At 40.8% G+C, this 18,980-nt stretch overlaps 1 protein-coding gene across 2 annotated transcripts in view; it reads right to left on the reverse strand.

Annotated features, from left to right (window-relative positions):
- The window catches only part of arih2 (ariadne homolog 2 (Drosophila)), a 48,318-nt gene that overhangs the window by 12,834 nt on the left and 16,504 nt on the right, over positions 1–18,980 (reverse strand). For both annotated transcript variants that reach the window (XM_060932178.1, XM_060932179.1), the window contains exons 5-9: positions 17,644–17,785; positions 17,322–17,443; positions 7,909–8,018; positions 7,633–7,750; positions 7,446–7,496 (exon numbers count right to left, since the gene is read on the reverse strand). In XM_060932178.1, the coding sequence (XP_060788161.1) occupies positions 7,446–7,496; positions 7,633–7,750; positions 7,909–8,018; positions 17,322–17,443; positions 17,644–17,785 (543 nt within the window). The remainder of the gene's footprint in view (positions 1–7,445; positions 7,497–7,632; positions 7,751–7,908; positions 8,019–17,321; positions 17,444–17,643; positions 17,786–18,980) is intronic.

Here is an 18,980-nt window from a genome sequence, read left to right on the forward strand (position 1 = left end):
CGTCCTCATTTTCCTCCATCATTTCATAGGCCGGAAACAGATGTTTTTGACGTAATTTAACTTAGTAGGCTATGATTATTATTTAACCGTAGTCTTCTAGACATTTTGACTGTTTGGGGCATTGAACGCTGATGTATGATTTTCAGGGAATAAAGTTTAGCGCATGTCGGAACATCATTGCGCTCGCAGCCCTCCAACTCCTCAAACGTCCTTTAAATTGTGATATAGCGTAGGCTATAAGGCACGGTTCTAACATACCTTACACATTGGCCTAACGAAAAGAATAATTGTTGGGGCGTCTGCTGATTTGTTAGTTATAAATTTAGGTCTAATTACTTCTGACAGTCTGCAAGCATTGCACCGTCGGGTCTTCAAGTCTGGCTGAAGCAGAGGAGCGGGCTTTCCGGGGTTTTATGTTTTCGTTTTTTTTTTTTTTTACATGCTCCATTTCTATATGTCCAGGTTTGAACTAAGTCATTTTGGCAAGATTTAATTTAATACAAAACAGAAATGGTCAGACACAAGCACGCCAAGCACATGGGAATGTATTTTGCCAATTTTGACAGCGCATGTTTTTTTAATGCCGCACCGTAGACAGCGAACGTTTAAACATGATCAAACATAGGAAATGAACGACACAAAGCATGGCTCAAAAACAAAAAAGTTAAATAAACCCTGCTGATAGTTGATGGTGTTGCAACACATCAGTGTTATAACCCAATCTCTACCCAACCACCCGTCATTTTAATTCTCCTCGGATCAGCACCGACCTCACATTTGGCCTTGGGAGAGTTCAGTTGACGGAAATCCGTCACACGACGGAAAACTTTAATCCATGATAATTTGAGTCTGACATTCAGTTACTATAATTAAAGTACAGGAAAACGTGAAGATTTCTTTTAACAAAATCAAGAGAACTGCCATCAAATTGATAGCAAAGGTATATTTATAGTACAGGTCTAGTTTGAGCAAATATCAAATTATATTTAAATTAGGGCTATTGAAGTTAATGCAAATTCTTTTTAATGCCACTTTTTTTTTTGATGCGCAATTAACGCATACACGTTCTGTGCCTCCTCCCCTGTAGTTTGGGAAATCAGGAAGTGATGTAGTGTGAGCATTGGTGGACAGTAACGAAGTACATTTACTTGAGTATTGTACTTAAGTACACTGAGTATCTGCACTTTACTTGAGTATTTTTTTTTGGAAACTTATGACTAACTTCAGTACATTTGAAAGGCAAATATCGTACTTTTTACTCCGCTACATTTCTATCAAGGTCCTCGTTACAATTAAGCGGCTTTGAAAGTGAATTTTTTCTTTTCTAAAACATGATTGGATTTTTCGCAGATGATACCCACTATCAGTCATCACTAGGGTCACATAACAGGGGTTTTTCTAGAAAAATTTAGTATGAGGGTGCTCACCATGGCGAGGGAGCGAAGCGGGGGGATGGTGCCGGTTGTCCGTCCCCCCTCTCTCCGCCGCGCGAAGCCTTTGAAAAATTGAGGCTACAATGGGACATTCTGAGGCTATCTGAGAGGGAAATTGTAACAAATTGTCAACATTGAAAAAGAAAAGTAATCTTCTGCCCCGGACAGTCTTTGGCTTTCTTCCGTTTCGTGCCGCGGGATGACATCTTTAAATGCCCAAGTGTCAACAAAAACAACTGGCAAACTACTTCTGTCAAAAGCTCCCGCGCCGGTGGGTGAAAGGTCATTCAGTCTCGAGAAATCTCGCTCTACAAGTCAGCTGACCTTGTATGTAACCCATGTCAAATCTCGCGAGAGCAGCCGCGACAACTAAACAACATGGCGCCTCAGTCTGGAAAACGCCAATTCGGATTCTTTTTGCACCGTCTGGCGGTGTATCTACTATGATTGGAATATTTTTGGAGTAATGATAATGTGTTTGATCATCAAATACGTTATCACGTGGTGTTGCTGGGATGTTTTCACGGAGAAAAGATCGTTTTGAGAAAGATTGCATGTTGTGCAGTAGCATACAAGTGCATGGCCTAAGTGTGACTTGGGGTTCAATCGGCATTTCGGTAAGAGGGCGAACGCCGAGAGTAAGAGGGCGCAGCGCCCCTGTTCCCCGGTTTAGACGAAAGCCTGACATAACATCTATAGACTGTATAAAATCAAGATCAATGATTTCTCAACAGCGTTATTTGAACATGATCAGTTGATGGCAGAACGGAAGGAGGCGGTTTTTCTGGAGAACACACGCACCTCATGGCCATGCCTAGAACCCATAATTCAGTTTTCTGAAAACATTAAAGATTCGTTTCGTTTTAAATGTTTGCTTTGTTTGCTGAAAACAAACCACATCACGGCCTACAAAAACTCGCCGTCCAACCTGCGGAAGCATATTGAGGTATATAAACATTTTGCTCCAAGACAAAGCTTGCAATGAAGTTGTCTGTGCTTTTACAGCTAGCGATAACGTTGCAACAGCTATACAGTCTGGTTCGTCAAATGACTTCCTATGGATTTGCCCGCCAAGTTGCCACAGTCTTGCCCACGGCTAACGTCAACACATAGCTAGTTAACTTGGACACAGTTAGCATGTAAAAACAGTTATGCTAACATGAATAACGTTAACTTATCTGAAGTCCTTTCAGAAATATCTTTTAGCATAATCTTGCCAAATAAACAGAACGTAGAAATCTTTCTTTTCTAGTAGCATTAGCTACCCAATATGATTTTGAGTTTAAAAAGCGTTTGCTAGCATGTCAGGTGGAGTTTCACTGACTAGCTAGCTTAACGTTAAACCACCATGATGGCACAGCATGCGTTCATTTTGTAAATTCACATTTCTGTCCTTGGTAACGGCATTAGGTTTTGTAAGCGCTGTGGTAATGTAATGATACGTTGACAGAAAATGTACTTTTAATACTTAAGTATTTTTAAAAGCAAGTACTTCAGTACTTTAACTTAAGTAAAAATTTGACTGGACAACTTTCACTTGTATCGGAGTAACATTTGACCAGTGGGATCTGTACTTTGACTTAAGTAATGAACTTGGGTACCTTGTCCACCTCGGAGTGTTAGCGAGCGATGTAGCTGGTCGGCACAAGTCGTATAAAGTGCACTTATGTACAGAATCAACTTGTATTGTTGCATTTTGACTGTTTATACGTGTTTTTTTTTTTATATGCTTATGATGGTCCAGAGGGGAGAAAAGACTACGTGTTAAAGGAACAGTCCACCGTACTTCCATAATGAAATATGTTGTTCTCTGAATTGAGACGAGCTGCTCCGTACCTCTCCGAGCTTTGTGCGACCTCCCAGTCAGTCAGACGCGCTGTCACTCCTGTTAGCAATGTAGCTAGGCTCAGTATGGCCAATGGTATTTTTTTGGGGCTGTAGTTAGATGCGACCAAACTCTTCCACGTTTTTCCTGTTTACATAGGTTTATATGACCAGTGACATGAAACAAAGTTCAGTTACACAAATTGAAACGTAGCGATTTTCTATGCTATGGAAAGTCCGCACTATAATGACAGGTGTACTAACACCTTCTACGCGCTTCGACAGCGCATTGATACCTTCACTCCTCTTCGGGCACGGCCAGGCGGGCAAATGCCCTGGTCCGTCCGCCCTGTCTAAAAAAAAATGGTACAACTCGAGCCCCATGGTAAAACTGGGACTTTGTCATTTTTCCGCATGAGGCCCATGGTAAAACACACTTCCAGGAGGGGCTGCCGTCTGCCTCCCAAGCCGGCCGAGAGCGCTCCTAGTCGGGCACGGCCAGGCGGGCGAATGCCCTGGTCCGTCCGCCCTGTCTAAAAAAAAAAAAATGGTACAACTCCGAGTGAAGGTATCAATGCGCTGTCGAAGCGCGCAGAAGGTGTTAGTACGCCTGTCATTATAGTGCGGACTTTCCATAGCATAGAAAATCCCCACGTTTCAATTTGTGTAACTGAACTTTGTTTCATGTCACTGGTCATATAAACCTCTGTAAACAGGAAAAACGTGGAAGAGTTTGGTCGCATCTAACTACAGCCCCAAAAATACCATTGGCCATACTGAGCCTAGCTACATTGCTAACAGGAGTAACAGCGCGTCTGACTGACTGGGAGGTCGCACAAAGCTCGGAGAGGTACGGATCAGCTCGTCTCAATTCAGAGAACAACATATTTCATTATGGAAGTACGGTGGACTGTTCCTTTAAGGTCCGTGCGTGTGTGTGTAAGCGTGCAGGCTGCATATTGGAGTGAGAGAGTTTGTTTTATTCTGACAAATGGTGTGAGTGATGTGTTTGTAAATGCAGTTTTTGCCCACGAATGTACTGTATATTTACCAGTGAGTTATTGCATTTCACTGGAAAACATCTTTATGCGCTGTGGCTTAACAAATGTGTTTGTGTTTTGTATTTTTATTTTCTTTATTTAAAGATATTCACTACTGTTGTCCAGAGTCCACATCACCGAGTTCATTTATTTTATTGCATAGTTTGAGGCTAGAAATTAAGTACAGAGCTAGAGGAAAATACTACATTGTTTTGTTCACAGTGAATTGTGCTACACCCTCAAAACAACAACAGTAACGGTGCCTTTTTTTTTTTTTTTTTAAATGCAGCAGGACAATAAAAATACCCACAAAAATGGTTTTTGCTGTGTTCAGCCTTATCCTTCCTGACCACATACATTTGCATCAAACAAGCATATTTGTCCACTCTCAAAACTTGAAAAGTATCCCTTCAAGGTACATTTAGAACAGATAATATTTAAAAAAAAAAAAAGTACGCTTCAATTCAATATTTTAATCAACTGATCGCCCCGATTTAAATCATGGTTCATTAAAAGGGAGCATAAGTACAGTAGGTTAAAAATTTCGCTTTCTTATTTGTCCCATTAGTATTTAGTCCAGCACTTCTCAATTACAGTCCTGTATAATTCTTCGGGGGGTTTTTGTGTGTGTTTTTTTTTTTTTTTAATAAAGTTAATCTCCATCAGGCAAGAGCAGAGAACTACTCAACTGCTGCATTTTCCTGATTAAATGTGTTAATGCCCCTCTATCAGGTGCAATGAAACCAAGCTACAGCCACCGTTTCAGATAGAACCCTGTTTTTCATTTAGCTCGTGTACCTACAGAGTAAACATTTCATTCCCCCCCATCTGAGGACGCCATTTTGTAGTGCTGTCCGAAATGATAGTGATGGATTATTTACACCCTATATAGTGGACTCAAAGTATCCCGCAATGCATTACGAAAAGTAGTGTACAACCGATGGTCACTAACCAAGCAATATATCCCATCATGCACTGCGGTCACGCTGAAAAATCAAAGTCTCAAATTTGAGTTGATAAAAGGCAGCGGCAAAGAAGAAAGTATTCAGCCTTGATTTAAAAGAACTAAAAGATGCAGCAGACACAAAGTACTTTGTATTGATTAATGTGGGAAATATGATCAGTATAATATAGATTTATCACAAAAACGCATGCATTTATTTTGAAAGCTCACCAGCCGGCTGATATGGCACTTTTTAACTGCGACAGTAATGACGTAAATACCAGCGCGACGGACTAGTGTCCGAAAGCGGTTTTTCATTTTACCAATGAGCTCATTATATAGTCCTCTATATAGTAATTCCCTATATAAGGAGTAGTGAACGAGTGAGTGATTTCGGACACGGGGTATGTCTGGTATATTACAGTGCCAAAGAATACAATGTAAAATACTACAAATCAGGGCTTTGAACCGGTTCAAGGAACGAAAACGAAAACCGGGAACTTTTTCTATTTCACATGGAACAGAAACGAAACCAGAAACTTTATTATTTTTTATGTTCCGGAACAGAAACGCTTATTAAAAATAATGGTAACCGGTTAATACCGGTTTTTATTTCGTTCCTCAAAGTTTCCGTAGCCTACAAATAAAAAAAGTCATTCTTCTCCTGCGCAAGTTTCTATGACCCGCTGGGGTTCACTTCCTGTGTGATGTTCGCTGACTGAATGGAGAGAGCGGGAGGGTGGACTACTACCACGTCTCCACATCTTAAATAAGAGGTAAATATTGCAGTCTATCGTTATTCAAAAACGTCAATTTCAAACACGATATCAATATATTTGTCCACGTTAATGAGAGGCTCGCGAACATTAAATGATGTTAACCTCTGTTAGCCTATCAGTGCATAGGGCCTGACTAGCCTTTGGTAACACACTAAACGAATTCTCTTTCATTTTTGGCACTTTTTCTGTTTGTGTAGATGGGAAGACATACTGAGAATCCAAATCACCAACATTTGAAATAATAATTGTTTTGAATTATTTCTTGTTTTATTTAATGAAGGTTGTAATAGAATTAGCCTACATTTGGCTTAAGCTGGATGAGACAGAGACATAATTTTATAGCCATTTGTTAAACAGCTGACAGGGAACGTAATTAACCGTTCCGGGAACGAAATTTTTTTGTTCTAACCGGTTCGGGAACGTCCATTTAATGGTGGAACCCAAAACCGGAAACGTTAAAATTCCGTTTCTGTTCGGAACGAACCAATAGGAAAAAAATTCTGGTTCAAAGCCCTGCTACAAATATTTGCATGCAAAATTTGAGAATTTTGAGAAAATGTAGAAATACGATAAAAACCATCGGAGTGTAATAATGAGACCAACTGGAGCATGGTTAATTAACATCCATCTGTCCAGGACACCCAGGCTGCTACATCACTCAAGCAGAAATAAGCACAACAGCACAAACTGGTAAGGTCAGGATTATTCAATCTTACCAAATTATCATTTTAATACAGTAGTATGCTTGTTCGGTACCGTGAGTTGGCCTAGTGGTTAGCGTGTCCGCCTCTCGATCAGGAGATCGCGAGTTCTACTCACGGTCGGGTCATACCAAAGACCATCATTAAAAATGGTACCTTCTGCTGTCTGGCAAGGCACGCTGCAATACAGATGCGAGTGGGGAGTCAAACTCTCGCGGTTACCAGAGGACTCGCCCCCCCCCCCCCCACTGTAACCCTAGCTATGTAATAGGCGAGAGGCCGAGGGCTACGGAAACGGGGATCGGCGCCGCCCAGTGCGCCACATGGCGTGGAAAGGACTTTGATTTTTGATGCTTGTTAGGTGAGCTGTTTGTAAGCACGCTGTGCACGTTTAAAGAAGCTGTTATACAGGAATGCTTTGTTTTGATAAAATCTACTGATGTGGGAAGGACAATCGACATCAGTCAGATGAGGATAAAGTGCATCCACGCTTTATCCAGATTATGACCATTCCCAAGTTATGTTAATACATCACATCTACTCGGGATAGATTTTTAAATACAGTATTTAATTACTCTTTTTAAACTACCATCTCCATGACCTAAAAGTAGTAGCGCATATATGAAGGTCACAGAGTTCATTTGGATGTATGCACATCCTGTTTCTCAATGGCCACGAAGGTGCAGGAGTAAACACGGAGTGAAGCCAGAGTGCACACGACTCACCATGTGGTTGCAGCCTCCGTTTTTCTCAATGCAGATATTACACTTAGGACACTACAATCCAATAAGAGTAAAGAGAAGCAGATCAGCAAAACAATTCGACACTCTTGTACATTCAAGAGTTTTATTTTCGCACAATAATGCTAAGGAGTGCATGTGTGCGCACGCGTGTGCCGATGGATTTACTCACGTCTTTAGTGTGCGCGCTGATGTAGTTGGCCGTCTCCGAATCATCCGCACATTTAGTGAGCCATTTGCGGATGGTAGCGCAGTCTGTGGGGGCGTGATACATCTGTCTGCACTTAAAACTGGACAGGAGGACAGAAAGAACAAGAACACATTAATACTGTAGACGGCACATACAATGAGCTTCCACTAATTAGGAATCTACATGTGTGGAATGTGGCATGAATTTAAGAGTGAAGGAGTGGGTGCTGTTTCTGCATCCGAGAAGGATTTTATTTACCAGAAGACTTCGTTGCAACGACTGCACTGAACTCTACGAGCTCGAGGCTCTTGCACCTTTATGACTATGGGACAGTCTGCGCCAGGACACAACTGCAGCTGGAAGTGTGACTGGAGAAAGACCGAAAGAGACAGAGATTGGAAGTTACTTCAGAATTTAAATCTATATTATTTTAGGTTACTTTGGTAGTACTGTACAATTATTTATTTTAAAAATAAGGAAAATCACTGGGCCCCTCACTGATGCAGACATGTGTTCGCCCCATCACCGGGAGATTGTGCGCGAATCCGGACTTAAAATAAATAAATTCTATAATCCACCCTGCAAGCTTAAAAAGTAATCTGATATTGGAGCTGTTGGCTTAGATTAGGTGCAAGGTTCATCTCAGAGTTAACACAGATACCATGGCATCAAAGTTACCATTGACAGAAAGACTGACTTGCATGACAGAGAGTGAGTTTGGTCATGAAAAGATCCAACAGGGTACACAATTCAAACGTATAACATTTGAAAACCCATGATGGTATGCTTAGGTAAACAATTAGCTGATATATTCCACATACAGGTGAAACAAGAAGACGGTCATCTATATCCCCCGCTTCAAGATATTACCGTATTTTCTGGACTATAAGCCGCTACTTTTTTCCTAGGTTTTGAACCATGCGGCTTATACAAAGGTGCGGCTATTCTGTGGATTTTTCTTCCACCGCTAGGGGCGCTCTAACCGGAAGTAGAATCAAAAATAAGATAGACGAAAAATCAATGCAAAGAAGAATTAGCAGATCTTTAGCAGATAGAACACGCACGACAAATTACTAACTGGTAATTATTTTCAAATCCAGTGAAGATGATTAAAGTGACTTGTGGTTTCAAACACAGGAGAAATGAAGGTAAATAAATACCGGTTATTTTCTCTTGGTTCTGTTCCGTTTTAATCAGCAAAGTTGCTGCCGTGTTAAAAGGCACTGTTCGGAAAGAATCTGTTCAGGTACATACATGTACATTTACAGTACAAAATCGTTCTGTACATGCAGTAAATATCTAATTTTTCAACATAGATATCTGCGGCTTATAGCCCGGTGCGGCTTGTATATCTTTTTTTAAATTTTTTTTAAAAAATAGAGCGGATGCGGCTTATATACAGGTGCGCTCTATAGTCCAGAAAATACGGTATGTGTCACATTTTTCAAGTTCTACTGCAGGAAACCAACCCTACCTCTTTACACTGACCTCAGCAGCCCATGGCATAAGCCCACCAGACCTTTGGTCCAGGTGAGCTAAAAATTAAAATTTCTCACATTTCTTAGTATCAAAAGACACACAAACATTACTTAACACATATACCAACTTTCAAGACCATACCACTCATAGTTTTCAAGTTCTGCTCCGGAAACAAAACCTACCCCTAAGACTAACCTGAGAGACTACGTCTGAAATTGTTTCCATGGAAACAAGAAAAATTAAGACTTCTCAAATTCTTTAGTATGAAAAGGCACGTCTACATCACCTTGTTAACATTTATACCAAGTTTTAAATCCGTATCATGAATAGTTTTGGATATATGCTCCGGAAACGAACATTTACAGTGAGAGTAAAAAGTATTTGATCCCTTGCTGATTTTGTTGGTTTGCCCACTAATAAAGACATGATCATTCTATACTTTTAATGGTAAATGTATTCTAACATGGAGAGACAGAATATCAAAACGAAAATCCAGAAAATAACTTTAAAGAATATATTTTAATTGATTTGTATTTCATTGAGGGAAATAAGTATTTGATCCCTCTAGCCAAAAGCACTTAATACTTGGTGGCAAAGCCTTTGTTTGCAAGCACAGCGGACAGACATTTGTTGTAGTTAACCACAAGGTTAGCACACATATCAGGGGGAATTTTGGCCCACTCTTCTTTGCAGATCCTCTCTAAATCATTAAGGTTGGTGGGCTGTCGCTTGGCAACTCGGACCTTCAGCTCCCTCCATAGATTTTCGATTGGATTGAGGTCCGGAGACTGGCTGGGCCACTCCATGACCTTAATGTGGTTCTTCTTGAGCCACTCCTTTGTTGCCTTTGCTGTATGCTTCGGGTCGTTGTCATGTTGGAAGACCCAACCACGGCCCATTTTCAACTTCCTGGCAGAGGGGAGGAGGTTGTCCCTCAGGACTGCACGGTACATGGCTCCATCCATCTTCCCACTGATGCGGTGAAGTAGCCCTGTGCCCTTGGCAGAGAAACACCCCCAAAACATAATGCTTCCACCTCCATGCTTGACGGTGGGCACAGTGTTCCTGGGGTCATAGGCAGCATTTTTCTTCCTCCACACATGACGAGTAGAGTTTAGGCCAAATAGTTCAATTTTGGTCTCGTCTGACCACAGAACCTTCTCCCAATCGCTTTGTACATCTTTGAGGTGATCATTGGCATACTTTAGGCGGGCCTCCACATGTGCCTTCTTAAGCAGGGGTACCTTTCAGGCACTGCAGGATTTTAATCCATTGCGGCGCAAAGTGTTGCCAATTGTTTTCCTGGTGACTGTGGTCCCAGCTGCCTTGAGGTCATTCACTAACTCCCGCTGTGTGGTTGCAGGCCGATTTCTCACAGTTCTCATGATCATTGCCACCCCACGAGGTGAAATCTTCTGTGGAGCACCAGACCGAGGTCTATTGATGGTCATGTTATACTTCTTAAATTTTCTCACAATTGCACCAATGGTTGTTACTTCAATACCCAGCATCTTGCTAATGTTTTTGTAGCCCATTCCAGATTTGTGCAGGTCAACAATCCTGTCTCTGAGGTCCTGAGAGAGTTCTTTGGTCTTACCCATGTTGGAGAGTTTGGAATCTGTCTGATTGTCTGATTCTGTGAACAGGTGTCTTTCATACAGGTGATTAGTTAGGCGTCTTCAATTCAGGTAACAGGTTGATTGGGAGTGTCTAACTGGTCTGTGAAAGCCAGAACTCCTAAAGCATACTAGGGGATCAAATACTTATTTCCCTCAATGAAATACAAATCAATTAAAATATATTCTTTAAAGTTATTTTCTGGATTTTCTTTTTGATATTCTGTCTCTCCATGTTAGAATACATCTACCATTAAAAGTATAGAATGATCATGTCTTTATTAGTGGGCAAACCAACAAAATCAGCAAGGGATCAAATACTTTTTACTCTCACTGTATACATGTTAATACATATATAAAACAAATAATACAACGTGTTGACAGAAAATGTACTTTTAATACTTAAGTATTTTTAAAAGCAAGTACTTCAGTACTTTAACTTAAGTAAAAACTTGACCGTACAACTTCCACTTGTATCGGAGTGACACTTAACCAGTGGGATCTGTACTTAAGTAATGAACTTGGTTACTTTATCCACCTCTGTTTACACTGACCTCAGCAGCCCACCGGACACTTGGTCCAGATGAGCTAAAAATTAAAACTTCTCACATTTCTTAGTATCAAAAGGCACATATACTGTACATGACTTTAATCAACACATATACCAACTTTCAAGACCATACCACTCATAGTTTTCAAGTTCTGCTCCGGAAACAAAACCTACCCCTCAGACTAACCTGAGACTACGTCTGAAATTGTTTCCATGGAAACAAGAAAAATTAAGACTTCTCAAATTCCTTAGTATGAAAAGGCACATCTACATCACCTTGTTAACATGCACACCAAGTTTCAAATCCGTATCATGAATACCATATTTTTCGGACTATAAGTCGCACTTTTTTTCATGGTTCGGCTGGCCATGCGACTTATACTCCGGTGCGACGTATATACATGTTTTTTTTTTCCACCGCGGAATAACTGGAGCTGATGCCGAGTCTGACGACAGCCACGCAGAAGAGGAAACGGCGCTTCGTCTGCCGCTGGAGTTGGCAGAGTTGTTCAGAAGTGACACCGAGGATGAAGAATTCAATGGATTTGCTGATTTGGAGTGAAATCGTCAGCTTGATAAACTTGATTGACCTGTGTTTTATTATTAATGATAGGCCTATAGTTATTTAAATAAGTTATGTAATGATTTTAGGCAGTGCTTAATTTGTGAAGTGGGAGGTCCCGGAACACAGGAGGTGGGTGGGTCCGGCGACTCAAAAAAAAAAAAAAAAAGGCGGGGGGCGGTTTACTATAACTTGACGCACATGCGCTTATTGTGTGTGTAAAAAAAAAAAATAGACTATGATCTTAGAAAACGCTTTAGTGACGAACAGTTACAGACAGTAATATGTTGTGATATGTTATAAAATATTTTTTATTAGGCTATATATTAAATTATATATTAAATTTATCTTCTAAAATAACAGACTGTACTCATATCACAACCGGTTTATTTCACCATTGGAGATCAGATCACACAAGACATGAGTTAAGTGACTCATTTTAAGGATTTAAGTAGGGGATTTAAAAGCAGTGCCAGCGGGACTTCGTGGCTCAGGTGGGTAAGGCGCCATACTAGAGGTCTGCGCGGGTCGGATTTTTCAGTCCCGCTCCCACCTGCACTGTGCAGTCCCACTCCCGCCCGCGGCCGCAAAGAATTATGATTTTCAGTCCCGCTCCCGCCTGCCATATTTTGTCCTGCTCCCGCCCGCAAATCCCGCATGATGCAGACGTTCGCGTTATTTCTCAGGAAAGTTCTTGTCTTGACACAGCGTGATGGTGCCCCGCCCCCTACTTTGAGTGGATTTGAGCATAAATATCTACAGCTCACGTTTGTTATTGTTTACCTTGTTTCTGAATTCAGCATGCAGTATCTCTAATAATAATAATAATAATAATAATAATTAGTGCTGTCAAACGATTCAAATATTTAACCCTTTGGTGACTGACCCCTTGAAAATGGTTCCTCCAGGAACGATGACGTTTCAGTTGTCAAGACAACGGAAAAACTAAAATACAAAAACAGAAAGATACGTCACAATGCTCTTGTGCACAAAACAAAATGCTCTTGTATTTGTATTTTAGTTTTTCCGTTGTCTTGACAACTGAAACGTCATGGTTCCTGGAGGAACCATTTTCAAGGGGTCAGTCACCAAAGGGTTAATCGCAAATCGCACATTTTTATCACATGAGAAACCATTGTAATTCTCTGATCAGCATAAAAAAGTGAATGGGCTTGCTTTGTACCAATGTTTTTTTTTATTGCAAAGCAGAGCTAGTAAAAGAAGTGAATTGATTTACTGCTTGTGTTAGTCTACAACTTTAATCAGAGAGACATGTTACACAATGACGGTAGGCTTGACTCAATGCTATCCCAGAAATCCTTCCTGCAATATGCAAATTTGACCACCTCTGATTGGACAGCCAAATTTGCATATTACAGGAAGGATTTCTGGGATAGCATTGAGTCAAGCCTACCATCACTGTGTAACCTGTCTCTCTGATTCAAGTTGTAGACTAACGCAACAAGTAAATCAATTCACTCATGGTTCTCTTGCTAGCTGGGTGTGAACTGCAAGTCATTAGAGTGATCAAAGAATTTCCCCTTAGGGTGATCAATGGCAAGTTTAAGATGCAATTTCTCACTCAATCTGGCAATCGGACTTTCTCTGCAAATTTAGGCATCTTAAAATGTTTTTATTAATGCCAAATAAAATATCCAGCACAAATTATATATGATAGACATAAATTAATAATTTATAAATTTTATTTTAAGCACGTTTTTAGTTAGCGGGACTGCAGCTTATCACCGCTCCCACCTGCGCCGCATATGTGCACTCCCGCTCCCGTGCGCATATGTGCACTTCCGGTCCCGCCCGCAATGAGCTTTCAAAATTTGTCCCGCGCCGCACTGCTTTGCGGCGGGTCCCGCGGGAGTGCAGGGCTCTACGCCATACCATAAATCCGGGGACCCGGGTTCGATTACGACCTGCGGTCATTTTCCGAGCCCTCCCTGTTTTTCTCCTGCTCATTAAAAGCAGTGCCAGCAAACATAAGTGCAATCAATTCAAGTAATAGTTAAGAAATAAAGGGTTTACAAAACAAGTTGGAGAATTCATTTTAAAAATTTTAGTAAGCTTTGTTTTTTTGCCATTTTTTCCACAGCGCAAGCTAACGGCTACAAAAAACCCGGTGTTCTATTGAGCGGAAGTATACACCCCATGTCCCTCCCTCTTCCCCTTTCGCATAGATTTTGTGGATGTCATAGGAGAGAAATCAACAACAGATATCAAAATCAAAACCGAACACCAAACAAATTTTTATTTACTTATTTAATTTGTTTGATTTTTTTCCCCTTTGTGATGGTCACGGAGGTGATCTGATCCATTTAAATAGCTGCCGGAGCACCGAATGAAATGAAAATAGCTGCCGGATCCGACAACAGAGGTTACGGATCTTGTTCCGTCATGTTCCGGCTCAAATTAAGCCCTGATATTCGGCCTATAGGCTATTGAATAACTTGATGTTACGGTACATATTCAGACAGTTTTTCTCTGGGCTATTATAAATGATTTTGTTTTGCATTTTTAAAAATAACTCTCCTTCCAAGATGAACTTTATTCTTCATCTCTGATGTTATGGTGTTAATGGTCTGAATAACGTTTAATGTTTTTATCTGATATGACGTTAACTGGCAGGCGCACTTTCTGCCTGTTTTTTTCTCTGAGCGGTTGTTGTTGTTTTTTTTTCCACTAGACGGTTGTTTGTACTACCATACCTGTCTTTGGAGATGATATACCTATAGCCTACTTGGCCTCTGATTTGATGAAATAAAATTCGACAAAAATGAATGACACTCCTCGATGATGACTACAGCTTTAATAACACAGATGAAAGAGCCATGGGGCGATAATAAGCCCTACCGGTAAAAATATTCTAAAAGCAAACTGATTAATGCATCAGTAATAGGCTACTAATATTAGTTATAATAATAATAATAATAATAATAATAATATAGGCTATTAGTAATAACGATAGTGATAGTATTAAAGACAGTAGTAGATATTTAAAATAATCAGACTAGGCTTACAGGGCAGCTGCTCAGCTGTTCGTTTATTAAATAAACAATGCAGTCGCGCAGTAACCACGCGCCGCTTATCAGATACAATCACAGATTCTATGGATAGAATAACCCTTCAAAAAAGTGCGACTTGTAGTCCGGTGCAACGTATATATGTTTTTTTCGTCTTCATAATGCATTTTTTGGCTGATGCGACTTAAAACTCCGGAGCGACGTATAGTCCGGAAAATACGGTAGTTTTGGATATATGCTCCGGAAACGAACATTGCTCTTCAAAACCAAGTCAAAATCTACTGTTTATGTAAAAATTGGAAAAAAAAGAGTTTTTTTTTTTTTTTTCAAAAATCCAAAATAGCAAAAGGCACCAGTTCACGTTACTTGATATGTATACAAAGTTTCATGAAGATATCTTCAGTAGTTTTAAAAGATACGACCTGGAAATGAAAACGTGACCGGAAGGATGGAACCCGTTTCTATATCCCCCGCCAAACTTCGTCTGGGCGGCGGATAACAAACTGCGCTTGCTAATAGGACTCTGACAAGCAAGATGCACATGGATAGGCTCGAGCAGCAAAGTACACAAATCAAGTTTCACACCCTCAGGTTCTGGAAAATGTGAGCTCAGAGAGTGAAATTGGACATATGTTTTCTTACCATGCCCATAAACAGACAATATAACCATTACGCAAAATGTTAGAAATCAGAAAACAGCCATTTTGAACGGTTTTCCTCTCAGGCATGAGATTAAGCGCTTTTCCTGTGCACTGACTCACAAAGCTCATCGTTACACAGGAAAAATACTTCCCGACATTTACAATAGGAAATTTAATGAAGCATGTTTAAATGTTTAACTCTGTTTTATAAACGGACACCGTTTAGTGGTCCATACACAGCATGCGATGCGAATAACAATCCCTGCAATTTTGTTGCAAGCTTGCGTGACTGTTTTTAAGCGTCATCAGTGCAGGTCATACAGTATGGGGCTATAACTAATCGTTATAATTAATTTTCTTTTCATGTTTTTGATGGGAACTTGTGATATTTACACTCAGACAGTACACACTTGCTCTCCCCTGTTGGTCTGTGCAACAAATACATTATTAAACCAAACCATATTTGAATTATTTAATTACTTATGTGTTTTATGACCGTGGCCAAGGATGTTATGTTTTCGGTGCCGTTTGTTTGTCTTTAAGCAGGATTGCACAAAACCTACCAACCACATTTCCATGAAACTTGGTGGAAGGGCTAAAGCTAGCCGCACGCTACGCCGATTTTCAGCGTACCGAGCCAACTGAAGTCGCGAGTCAGGCGTAAAGACTAGTTTTCGATGGTACCGACTCATCACAGCCGATTCGAAAAACTAATCGGGAGCCAGACTGATCGGCGAGAGTCGCTAGCAATAGCCAATCATATCTTTCGCATATAACACGTGACATCATTAAACACAATTTCTAGCGCGAGAAATACGTGTTGGTAGCACCTAATGCAGGTATATACCGTGATTCCATAGACTGAAGCTTTATCCATAGACACAGTGGGCTGGAAAGCCACTGCTCAAGTTGTGTGGCTGAATTCCAAATTGCTTTAACTCCCCTATATAAGTGCACTATTTAAGGTTGGAAATAATAGCTCATGCAGCCTAGATAGGGCGCTACATATTCCATGTTGTGTCATTTGTAATTCAGCCTGTAGCATCTTCAAGTGTTGGATTTAACAGTAACTATATCCAATAGCCAATCACAAAGCTATTAAGTTGTCACGTGATATTTAGCGGAATGTTTGTTATGATGCTTAGTTCGCATAATCTCGTTTGGTGTCGCTTCAATCGCGACTGCACTCGTCAACAGTCGTGAGTTAGTCGGGGATATGTGCGTGCCCTGTCGGGAGTCAGCTCTGAAATGGGTCGGTTCGGTATCGCGTGGATCGGCGTAGTGTGCGGCTAGCTTTAGCATGGGCCAAGAAAGAACCTGTTAAATTCTGGAGCGGATCCAAGTTGACCCGTAAATTTATTTTCCCTTTTGCGAATGTTGCAAAACATGGGATTTGCCATACATCTTAAAGCCCAGTAGATGGCAGTCAAGTTCACAAAAGGGGACAAAAGTAAATGGACGAAACATAGCCAATATAGAAACACGATAGCCGCATATCAAAATCCACAATGGACGGGTACTCAGATACACATGTAGGCACATAATTCTGATCATTTTGGAAATATATCCAGACATATAAAGTGGCTGTGGATCACAGAAGAGTCCACTATTGTCCTTGATGGAGGTCTGCGCTTGCCGAGTGCCCTTCTAGTTTTATCTTTAGTTTTGTTTTGGCACCAAGAATCGCGATTACAACATTGTGGTTTGGTGACAACCCTAGTCCATCCACTTACGATTCGTTGTGTGGTTTTTTTTTTTTCAAATTTAATGTATAAACAGACAGACAGACAATACCTCCACATAGTCCCTGAAGAGGTAGCGTCTGTGTTTGTCCTTTAGTTCTTCGCTGGGCAGCAGGGGCAGGACGAAATCCTCTGGCATTTGAAGAGAACAGTCCTGAGCCATGCACGAGATCCCTGAAAGTTCACAAACGCCTTTGTCGAATTCAAACGGTGAAATATCTTGACAAGTGATTTAGACAAACAAAAGACAAGAGCGCCGAGACAAGACGATGCATATGCTGGAGTGTTCAAGAATCAACAAACACTCAATGACAAAGTAGAATTAGACAAACCCCGAACCACATCTGTGCATACAGCTGTGTGTGTGTGCTTACCCACTCCTATGCCGTCTTTGACCAGCACGGTGCAGTGCTGCTCCCAGCAGGATTTGCAGAAGGAGTGCTGACATGGTAGAGAGAGCAGCACTTCTCTCCGTACAAACTGCAGACACACACCACACTGCAACGATGCCACGGCCTACACACGCAGTAAGCACACGGTATGAAAGTGTTCTGCCACGAGAGAATAGTAATAATAAAAACACCTGCAGCAGGACCGAACTGTTATTCCAGTTTTAATCCTGACCATTACTGTCATCTTCCTAGATTAATCGTCTTCGGTGACTTATGAGCTTTCCTGAAGTTAACCAAAAGCCTAAATCTTGGTTCTTAGCATCTCTGCTATGTTAAATCACAAGCTCCCCATTGAGTTTCAGCTGTCTGACCAATCAGAGCGAGCCTTGACCACTGTTTGGTTTCTGCATCTTAAACACTGAACCTGCAGAGAGAAGCAATTTCATTCAGCTACACGGGTGAAACTGAAGATCCACAGACATGGAGCAAAAGATACAATCAATTAAAGGGGAACTGAAGTCATTTTTAAACTTGCCTTTTCTCTTAATTAACGTGTTATCCAATTACGGTTTCGGTTTTAGTAACCTTATATATTGTGACTCGTATTGGCATATTATATTACAACCCCGATTCCAAAAAAGTTGGGACAAAGTACAAATTGTAAATAAAAACGGAATGCAATGATGTGGAAGTTTCAAAATTCCATATTTTATTCAGAATAGAACATAGATGGCATATCAAATGTTTAAACTGAGAAAATGTATCATTTAAAGAGAAAAATTAGGTGATTTTAAATTTCATGACAACAACACATCTCAAAAAAGTTGGGACAAGGCCATGTTTACCACTGTGAGACATCCCCTTTTCTCTTTACAACAGCCTGTAAACGTCTGGGGACTGAGGAGACAAGTTGCTCAAGTTTAGGGATAGGAATGTTAACCCATTCTTGTCTAATGTAGGATTCTAGTTGCTCAACTGTCTTAGGTCTTTTTTGTCGTATCTTCCGTTTTATGATGCGCCAAATGTTTTCTGTGGGTGAAAGATCTGGACTGCAGGCTGGCCAGTTCAGTACCCGGACCCTTCTTCTACGCAGCCATGATGCTGTAATTGATGCAGTATGTGGTTTGGCATTGTCATGTTGGAAAATGCAAGGTCTTCCCTGAAAGAGACATCGTCTGGATGGGAGCATATGTTGCTCTAGAACCTGGATATACCTTTCAGCATTGATGGTGTCTTTCCAGATGTGTAAGGTGCCCATGCCACACGCACTAATGCAACCCTATACCATCAGAGATGCAGGCTTCTGAACTGAGCGCTGA

Source organism: Neoarius graeffei, chromosome 10, assembly GCF_027579695.1.
Source record: "Neoarius graeffei isolate fNeoGra1 chromosome 10, fNeoGra1.pri, whole genome shotgun sequence".
Lineage (NCBI taxonomy): Eukaryota > Metazoa > Chordata > Actinopteri > Siluriformes > Ariidae > Neoarius > Neoarius graeffei.